Source organism: Nothoprocta perdicaria, unplaced genomic scaffold (genome assembly GCF_003342845.1).
Source record: "Nothoprocta perdicaria isolate Ctin4 unplaced genomic scaffold, notPer1 scaffold_314, whole genome shotgun sequence".
Lineage (NCBI taxonomy): Eukaryota > Metazoa > Chordata > Aves > Tinamiformes > Tinamidae > Nothoprocta > Nothoprocta perdicaria.
In genome coordinates this window covers 267901-278341 of record NW_020455549.1, presented here as the reverse complement: position 1 = coordinate 278341, position 10441 = coordinate 267901, and the positions used below count along the sequence as shown (strand labels likewise).

At 60.2% G+C, this 10441-nt stretch overlaps 1 protein-coding gene across 1 annotated transcript; it reads right to left on the bottom strand.

Annotated features, from left to right (window-relative positions):
• Positions 1 to 1039: 1039 nt before the first annotated feature.
• On the bottom strand, positions 1040 to 3878 carry ANKRD33 (ankyrin repeat domain 33). The gene is made up of 4 exons (XM_026042826.1): positions 3800 to 3878; positions 3284 to 3413; positions 2393 to 2533; positions 1040 to 1812 (listed from the first exon to the last, which is right to left on the bottom strand). The coding sequence occupies exons 2-4, from the start codon at positions 3402 to 3404 to the stop codon at positions 1040 to 1042; spliced, it is 1035 nt and encodes a 344-aa protein (XP_025898611.1). The 5' UTR covers positions 3405 to 3413; positions 3800 to 3878.
• Between the last annotated feature and the right edge of the window lie 6563 nt (positions 3879 to 10441).

Sequence of the window (10441 nt, the reverse complement as noted above, 5' to 3'; positions counted from 1 at the left end):
ACCAGGGGATGATTCCTATGGGGACAACCTCCCTCGGCCAAGGAGATTTGGAGGGGCCTGTTGTCCTCCTTCCCCTCAAGCCTCTCCAGTGAAGGTCTCCATGTCTTCTCCATGGAGATGGCCATGGCTAGCCCTGGTCCCCCGTGCTGGAAGGGAGCCAGTGTGTGTGGCCAGAGATGAGGCCAGCAAGACCCTCCTATTTCCAGCTTATTCCTAAAAATAGGAAGCCCAAGTGGCTTCTCAGGGCTGATATCCACCCTCCACAAGGTGGGAAGCGAGATGCTTCCCACAAAGCGGGAGCCAGCACGCCGAGCAAGCCCAAGGTTTATTGGTGAAATCCATGCTGTTAACATGGCAACCGCTTCCATTTCAGTTTAGCTCCATCCCCGCCTGCAAGATCAAAATCTCAGTAAGATCAAAGAGGCAAAACACAGGAAGGAAACCCACCCCTTTGGCTCGAGAGCTGCCCTCTTCCTCTGTGTGCCCTCAGCGGCGGCACCAGCACGGTGCCGGCGAGCAAAGCTCTGTCCCTGGAAAGCGGGACCGAGGTCAACCTGCCTCTACCGCAGTGACACAGGAGACAGTGCGCTGTCCTCGACGGTTCCCCTCTCCCAGGCCAGCATTCCCAGCCTCCTGGCTGTGGTTCTGCTGTCCACATGGATTTTTAACCTCTGGAGCTCACAGACCAGGAGTTCTTTGCAGCACATGGAGCCTCAAGACCCAAACTTGAGGTGCACGGGCACCACTTGGGCTTTGGAAGCACTTTGAAGCCCAACGGTAACTGCAGGCAAAGGGTTGTCACCCTGGAGACAAGAGGGACCAGGAGCCTGGGCAGGATGTTGGAGATGCAGGGCCACAGAGGGAGCTCAGGTTGCTTAGGCTGGTTACGCATGTGCAGTGTCCACCCACGTCCTTGCTCTGAGGACATGCCCAGCTGCAAAGGAAATGTCCTCTTGGCTGTCAAACAGCAGAATGAAGCGAGCAGGTCCACGGGGATGCTGATCTGACACTGCTTCGCCCTGGCACCTCAGCGCTCCTCTTAGGGCTTCTTCTTCCCTTTCTTCTTCTTCCCACCCGCTGCTTCCTCAGCCGCTCTCTTCTCCTCCTTGAGCTCCTTGTACCGCCACTTGGGTGGCTCCAGCAGGTTCTTGTCCCTGGAGCGATGCCGCCTCTCCTTGCGCGCGGGCGGCGAGGACGGCTTGCTCAGTTTGATCTGGGGGATTTGCTCCCCAGGGAAGACGCTGTTCCTCCAGAGCAGCCGCCAGGGCAGGAAGCTCCGGAGGCCGGTGACGGGGCGATAGGTTGACATCAACCTGATCTCCGACACCGCTTGGCCGTCGCAGGAGGATCCCCCGGCGCTGGAGCATGAGCTGGTTTCTTCCTCGGGCTCCTGGTCCGCTGGGTATTCCTTGAGGATCTCCGGCACGGAGAGCCTGCGCTTCCCAACTTCTGGAGGGCTGTCGGGGCAGATGGTTTGGCAAGCGGTGGCCACAAAGGGGCTGGCGAGGCAGGTGGTCATCCTGACCATGTGGTCCATCACGCCATCCTCCCTGGGGTCGTGCGGGATGCGGAAGGTGAACGCGGAGCGGATCTTCTCAGCCAGCCGCTCGCCTCTGGATTTGGGGCTCAGCGCCTTGGCCACCAGCTCGGCCAGCGCCGGCCACTGCGGCAGGTAGCGGCTGCTGAACTGCTCCGCGCGCGGGCGCCGCAGGAGGCTCCGGATCCGCACGCTGGTCTCGAAGCGCCCCGTGAACGCCGCCCAGTCCCGGGCCGTCTTCCCCTTGACGTGGTCCACCGCCTGCAGGTCCGCTCCTGGGAAAAACCGGGACGCAAAGAGACGTCACCGACCATCCCTGAGCACCCCGGGGAGCAGCCATGCAACACACGGCAACGCAAAGCAAGCAAAGCCACGGGGTTTTTAAGCCTGGCTTAAATTTAAGCCTGGCTTAAATTTCTTTTAATTTTAAAAAGCCAAAGTTTTAAGCCCAGCCTTTGAGGGGAAGCGACCGGCAGGTGTCAGCCGTGGCCCAGGACTCCTGGCCTTGGCTCCGAGGGGACAGGTTGGCTCTCAGCTCTGCAAGACCAAAGCCACAGCCAAGACCAACCATGCACAGCGAGTCGCTGGGTAGGAACAGAGCCCTCAAGCCCACTTAAACCTCACTGCAAGAGGGCACCCGTACAAAACCCCCGCCTTTTTCCACAAATGCATTGCTCCAAATCTTGCGAAAATCCACATAAAGACAGCTGCCGTATGTAAATATAAAATATAAACGAGGGAGGAGGCACGCCAAGATGTCCAAATAACAAACAGCTCCATTTAGGAGGATGTTTCCGCCTGCAAAACCTGTATCTTACCCCCAAATCCCTTGAGTTTTACCCAGAACGGACTCACCGGCCAGGAGCAGGGCTGTCACGCAGTCCTTCCTCCCCTGCACCGCAGCCTTCATCAGGGCGGTGAGGCCACGGAAATCTCGCTTGTCAACCTCCAGAGCCGGGTAGTAGTTCAGCAGGTAGTTGACTATTGTGATATGTCCTTAGCGAGCAGAGAGAAGTCGCATTAAAAGCCTGACAGTCCACAAGAGATAACTGCTTAATATCTGCTTATAAAAGGAATATTTAGCAATTGTGTTTGGTGAAGACAAAAGCGCAGTCACTTGCAGGGACCTGGACTTAAAGGTGCAGTTTTTCAGAAGCCTACGTAGTGAAATGTGGAGAACGTTGTCACGTCACCAGCTGCTTTGAGCAGATAAAACGGGAAATAACCCAACAATGCAAAAATCACCAATTCCAACAGCTACAGAGAACGCGGGAATAAAATGTGACCCCACTTTAAGATCCTATTTTTCTTCCCTCCGGGGTTCATCAACAAGGGCTTGTGCCAAAGGGAGCAGCATTATTGTGCTGTAAGGAGAAAGGGACATAAAACTGGTAGAAGATTCAGTCCCTAAACGTGAGATTTGTCAGCTCAGGCCTTTTGCTGATGGAAATCACTGCAGCTCATTCGGCTGGACTGGAGAGCGGTGGGATTAGCTGAGCTGAGGGCCTGGCTCCATCGCCACCTCTACCGCTAGAAACAATTAATCAGGCAGGACAAATTGCAGGACGTTTTTGTGGGAACCTCCACTTTTGCATAACCTAGCTGCTTTTGAAGCCGTGCTGATCTGAGCCAAGGGCTTGGATGGGACGGGACCCTTGAAGCCTCCGTTTTTTAGGGACCTTGGAGGGGAAACAGAGGGAGTTGCGTCCCGCGTGGGGAAGGCTCCGGGCGCAGCGCGGTGCCGACCTGCTTGGGCTGCCACCATCAGCGCGGTGTTGCCGTCGTTGTCCTGGTGGTTGACGTTTACGTAGGGGCATTTTTGCAGCAGAGGCACGATGTCCACAAAGCCCTGGTAGCAGGCGACCATGAGCCCGTTCTGGAGAGGAAGCGGCACCAAGGCCAAGGCTGTGGGCACCCGGCGCTCGCCGCCGCGATGCTCCCCATGGCCCTGCCCTTCTCCCAGCCCCACGTGGTGGCTCCCGCGGAACCCTTCCGAGTCTTCCATTCCCAAACTGGGATGGGAAAGCAGCTGATAACATGAGCAAAGTGACATCTGCGTCTGCTCAGAGGCCTGGGGCAGAGCCAGGACACCCTGGGACGGCTCCGCTCGCCGCCCCCTCGGCTCCGCCGCTTCCCCTGCTCAACCCAGGGTCCTGCTGGAGCCGCTGCGGAATTCGCCCGTCCTCGGGAAACCTTGTTCCAGCAAGGACCATCCTGTCCATCCTGCCCATCACTCACCTCCCATTCCTGCCCGTCACTCACCCTGCCGTTGACGTCCAGCTCCGTGGCCTCGTGCCGGCTCACGCCCCGCTCCAGCTTCTCACGCAGCAAGCGGGCATCGTTGTGGAGGCAGCACTGGTAGAGGCTGAGGCCCTCGCTGCCGCCCGGCCTCCCCGCGAGCTCGTAGCAGGGGTACACGGAGTCATCGGAGAAGATGCTGCCGGTGTCGGAGCCCTCGCGCCCCGCGCTCCACTCCTCCTCCTCCTCCTCCTCATAGTGCAGCTCCGGATCGGAGGCAGCGAGGTCGGCAGCTTCTTCTCTCCCAGCACATTCCTCTGTCATCCAGCTCGTTCCGGGGGAGCAAGGCCAGTGTGACCCGGGGCCCACGTCCCCACGGCGCTGCTGTCACTGCTGTCCCCGTCCCCTGGCGGCTGGGCGGCACTGGGGACCTTGCACCACCCGGGACAAAGCGCCCTTAAAACCTCCGTCCTCCGCCCATTGCCGGCGGCCGCATGGAGAGTCTGGATGCTGCAGGATCCGGGGCTGCACCTGGGAGCGTTCCCTACAGCGCAGGGGAAAGAAGGGCACATGGCAAGAGCTGGAGATCTGGCTAAACTGGCAACCAGAGCTCAGGCAGCAGCATCTGGCCAAGCGCACAGGGCTGGGCTCACGCCACCAACTGAACCCGGCCGTTAACTAATGGGAGCCTCGGGAGAAAAACCTGCGCAATTCCAGTAAATCCCCCCATCCCCTGGGAGGCCAGCGCCCCCCACAGCCACCCCGCTCTTACCAGGACCTCTCAGCTCCTCCGTGCCCCGTTCCCCGGCACCATCCCCGCTCCAAGGGCGGCTCTGCAGCGAGTGGAAACTTTGTGCCCCGCTTACCATGGAAAGAGGCTTCTGCTCGGGTCCTGCGGTGGCCTCTGAGCACCTAAGCTGTGACAAGCCGCACGTTACCCCGGGCTTAGCCGGCCAAGGTGCCTTATTATAAACCGCTGCTTAAAATGGCTCCGTGTGCGCTGAGCTGGATCAGGGCGGCTGGAGAGGCTTTGGGATCCGTAGCTGTATTTTTATACCTGTCTCACCTCCAGGCACCTCCCCAGTCCAAAGCCTCTCTCCAGGAGGGGAGGATGTTTCCAGCTCCCTTTTTTTATGCAGGTGAATCGGCAGGTCACATGGACCGGGGAAGTTGCTGTTCTTGGAAGGGCAATGGGTAAATTAAATAAGCTCCTGCTGTTGGGGGATTTGGGAGCTGGCTCTGCTGCACCTGGGACAGCTCAGCCTGGCCCCAGCTGGGGAGCTGCAAAATGCCCTGGAAACCTAAAGGCTTCCCTTGTCTTGCCCTTTAAAATCCGCTTTATGCCCCTTTGGAAGTCTGTGCATTTTGCAAGGGACGAGAGGAGCTGGGATGCCATTGGGATCTGGGAATTGGCCTTCAGATCAGCACAGCAAAGCGCCCTCTCTGCTTAAAGCAACCGTGCGGCAGAGGCCAAACTGTGCGTGCTCGGCGGGACCCCGAAACATCAAAGCAAGGAGCAGGGAAAGGGTCCTGCTCTTTCCCACGAGCTCCAAAGCTGCCGATCCCATCCTGCGGGACACGGGAGTACCCGGAGCGGCGGCTGGGCCGCCTGGCCACGTGCTGCCGCAGCCTGAGCTCCCGAGGGGCCGGGGCAGATTTAGGGTTTAGGGAGTTATCCGGGGAGGCGGGCGCCGCCGCTGAGCCGCTTGCAGAAGGCACGGACTGGCCGGACGCGCTGAGCCACGCGCTGCGATGGCGAGGGGGCTCCGGAGCGGGCGCCCTCCCCGGGCCTCCGTGCCCAGCTGGTCCCCCGCACCCTCTGGGCTTACGTGCAGGTGATTTCATGGGGGGATTTGGTGTTTTTTTACACGACTTTTGGCTGCTTTTTGGGGTTTTTGCAAAGCCCGCAGTTTCCACCAGGGGATGCCCCAGGCTGCGCTCCGGGCGCTGCCGCTATTCCCTGCGACGGGATTCCCAGTGCATCCCAGGGACTTGGCTGCGCCAAAGCAGACCCGGTCCGGAGGGAAGCGTTTCAGTTCGTGCGTGGCCAGAGCTCTGCCGGGAGAAGGACACATGGAGAGGGACGTGCTGGGAGCATCCGTCACCCCCGCCTTGCATGCACTAAATCACTGCTGCCACTCAGGAGCATCCAAGCGGCTGGGGAGGCCAGGAAGCGTTTGGGATAAAGCCCTCATCTTTCACCCCTCAGGCAGGCTCCGACTGGGAATGCCAAGCCCGGTGGTCCGGCCCGGGTCGCTCATCCCTCACCGCCCGGTCATCTCCATCACAAAACCCGGCCGCAATAACTCAGCGCGTGGGGGAAGGGGTGGGCAGTGATTTAAACCCTGCTCGGGCACCGCTCGCCCTGCCCCGCTCCGGAGCGGCCGTTTGTCCCCCTTCCTCCTTCCCTGACACCTTCCAGGCCGTTTTCCAGGCTGTTTTCCCATGCACATTCCCAGCAGGAGCTGGGCTGGCCAGATTTTTGGGAGGCCTCCGGCTCTCCAACTCGTCATCCAACTGCATCCAGGGCGGCACGAGCTCCCTGCCGGGCGGCTTTTCCCTCCTCTCCCTTTCATGCCTGGCTCCTAATGGGAAGCCCTCAGTCCCTGGTAGCACAGAGGCTCCCGGCCCTGCATTCCGTTTCTCTCCGAGCTGGGAAGCGGCTCCGCGCGAGGCTGAGCACAGCGGGACCCTGACCCTGGCACCCGCTAATTAGCCCCTGTCCCTCCAGGCTTGGTGCTGAGTGACCCCGGAGCAAGGGGACGCGCTGGGGACCCCAGGACATGGATGGACACTCCTGGGAGCAGTTGCTCCTGCTCCGGCATGGGGCTCCCTTGCTGCTCCCATCGGATGCTCCCAAAAAACCCATCCCATTGAGCACAGGGATCCCAGGATGGGCGCTGGAATGGGTGCCGGGAACACTGTGCTTTTTAATTCAGGACCTGCAGATTAAAAGCAATAAACACATCAGGAGGGAGAGCTTTCCTGATTAAATTGCAGGCCCCGGGATCAATCGCAATTTCTCTGGCTTTTTTTTTTTTTTTTTTCTCTGCGGTCAGGAAGGGAAACGCCGGGGATGGCGGAGGAAGAGGAAGGAGGGGGAGGAAATTAGACTTGCTAATCCCCCCGGCAGGGCCCTGCTGGAGCCGGCGCTGGCCCCATGTGTGCGAGGGGCGATGGGGGGGGTCCAGGGGGGTGCCCCCACTAATTGCCTTCCCGGCGCCGCAGCTGGTGCCGGGGCGGGAGCCCCGCGGCAAGGACGGGGCTGGCGCCGGAGCGGGGAGCCGCGCGGAGCCGCTCGCGGGGGCCCCGGGAGCCTCCTTCCCGCGGGAATTCCTGGCGGAGCCCCCGGAGCAAGCGGCCGCCCAGCACCCTGTAACCCGACTCCCCCATTCCTGGCATGTTTTACCCGGCCCGAGCATGTGGTGGGATTTTGTTTTGCCAACCTTTGCTTTTCCCAAAGGAGGGAATGAAAGGGCCAGTGTGCCGGCAATTTATTGTGCCTCCGGAGAGCCCCGTGGCTGCCGAAAAAGCAGATGCCTTCGGCTTAATCTGCCCTGTTGCTATGTAAACCTCCCTCCTGCTTTGATGTCCCCTATAAATACTCCATGTGTTTCCAATAAGCTGGCATTTTTATCACTGGAGCTGTTAAAGGCAGATCCGTGGTGGGTTTGTCCCTCGGCTTTAGGAAGCCGGGATGTGCGGGAAAGGCAGGAGAGCTCGGAGCAGCTCCCGCTTCCCGGGATAGCTGGGGGTTGGCAGCACTTGGGCGTCCAAGGAGGCTCTGGAAGAGCCCTTAGGGGATGCAACATCCATGCGGCATCGATCCCGAATGCCGACGTGTCCCAATAGGAGCCCCCCAAAGCCTGATAGGAGCCCCCCAGATGCCGCATCCAAGGCAGCCCTGGCTGGGCTGGGAATGGGGCCAGAAGGGCTTCTCCCAGCCCAAGCTCATCCTGAACCTCCGTGTCAGGAGCCTGGCTGATATATACCCTGGAAAGGGGGGGCGGCAGCGCCCCTATTCTTTATTTTGACAGGGCAATGAAAGTGTTATGTAGTCAGGACGCCCCCCTGCTGCGCCACCCCCCAGCCCTTTATCCGCCTCAAAGAGCCCGGGACCCTATTTAAGATTTAAGCCGAATTGGGCCCAGCCACAAAGAGCTGTGATTTATGAGGCCGGGACAACGCGGAGCCTCCCTGGGCAGGACGCCGCGGATCCGCTCGGAGCAGCCGCGTCCCCTGCGTGGGGAGCGTTGCGAGGCGGGAAGGCAGCGCTTCCCGGCATCCCGCTGGCGCTTCCCGGCATCCCGGTGCCTCCGGGAATTGCCGGTCGCTAGCGCTGCTGTGGTCTGGGTTTGGGGGCTGAACTAGCTCCACTCTGGGCTCACGGGATGTTGGGATGGGTGAAACCTGCAGGGTCTCCAAACCAAAGCGGATTCAGGACAGAAAAAGGGAGTCCTCCAACCCCGGACTTCCATCCTTGGCCGGGACACTCCTCTTCCCTGGCTTGTGGAGCTGGGAGCTTGCGAGGAGCCCAGAGGTTCCTCAACAGAGGTGTTCAAAGCGGCCGCACTGGTGCAAGCCCCGAGTTCATGTTTCATTGTGCGTTGATTTATCATCCCTTGAGTTAATTATTGACCTTAGCTTTGCCTTGGTCAATATTTACCTCCCCAGGTCAATAAATCTTGACGTTCACCTCAACAGAAGTCAATATCTGCTTAGTGTTTATCTATTCCCTCCGTTGCTAATTTTGCTGAAAGCTTTTATTTATCCCCGCCGAGCGTGCTTGCTCAGCGCAAGGCCCGCGCTGGAGCAAGCGGCTTGTCCGCATGGACCATCCATCCAAGGTCCATCCATGGACCATCCATACACCATCCATGGTCCATCTATGGACCACCCATGGACCATCCAAGGTCCATCCATGCACCATCCATGGTCTGTCCATGGACCATCCACGGTCCGTCTATGGACCATCCATGCACCATCCATGGACCATCCATCCATGCAAGGTCCAAGATGGACCATCACGGACACGGGTTGTGGTGGCCGTGTTCCTGCACGGACACAGCCTGCTGCTCTCCTTCCTCCTGCCGATGGGATACGGCCAAGTTTGGGCCTTTGGCCCACACCAGGGAGCCACCTGCTTTGCTGGGACCACGTGCCCATGTTTTTCCTGAGGAAAGCGGGAATCCAGCTTTCACGGATGCTCTCCTGGCCCTGCTCATGTTCCCTAGAGGCACCGAAATTTTGCCTTACGGGGCCAAATTCCTCCTTTGCTCTCCCCATCCATCTCCATCCCACCAGGACCATCCCGTCTCTCCGTGCCCACGTGCAGTGGAGGGGCCCAACCTCCATCCCCGCCTCCCACTTTCAATATTTTAATGGAGTCCCCGGACCTGGTGCGGGCTATTGAACCCTGCCCGACCCCTTAAATAGCAGGTCAAGGATTTAGCTCGCCGCCGCTGACCTCTCCCTTCTCCGCTCGCCCCACTCCTCTCTCAATTAGGCTCCGCGGCCGCCCCGGAGCACCAAGCACCAGCCCCGGGCATCGGCCGCCTTCCCACGGCTTGTGGCCATGGAGCATCCCAGTGCACCTGGAGCTGCTCCTGCTGGGTGCTGCTTGCTGGGCACCCCGGCTTGTGAGTGTGAAGGTCTCTCCAGTGCTGATATTCCCAAACTCTCTTTTCCCACCCAAATCCGTAGGGCAGTGGAGCCGCATGCACGTGGAGAGCATCAGCTTGACCCCTCCAAGCACCCAAGGGTGCTGAGATCTGGACCCTGCCATGTCCCCGTGGTCGGACACGCCGGCGACTCCACGCGCCGGGCCCCGCATTCCTGAGTCTAAATATCTGCCATTGTGGTGCTGAGGAATGCGAGGAGGCCAGCGCTAAAATTAAAGCACGGCGACGGCGGCGGCGGCTCGGGTTACGGGAACAAGCCTCCATTGTGCGGCGGAGCCGCTGGAGCGCGGCGGCCGGATCCCCCGGGAATTGCGGGATGTGGGTGCCTACCCCTTGGAGGGCATCCCCAGCCGCCCATTCCCGCTGCTCCCAGGAGGTGCCGGTTGCGGAAACGCCACGGAGGGGCTCGGCGGTGCCCAGGAGCATCCGTCAAGGCGGGCACGCAGGAGAGCGCAGGGATGCGCTGCCGCGAGCCGCTCGGCTCTGGCCGCCTCTGTCCCCGGAGACGGCAGCTCCGGCAAAGCCACGTCGGGGAGAAAGCGCTTCCCCTCCTCCACAAGGAAAATCGATGCTCGAGCCGCTCCGTGGTCGCTGCCCCGGATGCGCGGCCACGTGGCCAGGCCTCTGCCGCCTCCTCGGCCACAGCTGCAGGGATGAAGCGGGAATAGAACAGGGATGCAGCAGGGATGCTGCTGGGATGCAGCAGGGATGTAGCTGGGATGCAGCAGGGATAAAGCAAGAATGCAGCAGGGAAGTAGCTCGGATGCTGCAGGGATCAAGTGGGAATGCTGCTGGGATGCAGCAGGGATGTAGCTGAGATGATGCAGGGATGAAATGGGAATGCAGCAGGGATGCAGCAGGGATGTAGCTGGGATACTGCAGGGATCAAGTGGGAATGTTGCTGGGATGCAGCAGGGATGTAGCTGGGATGCTGCAGGGATGCTCCAGTGGTGAAGCAGGGAGGCTCTCCTGCTTTTCCTGCCCT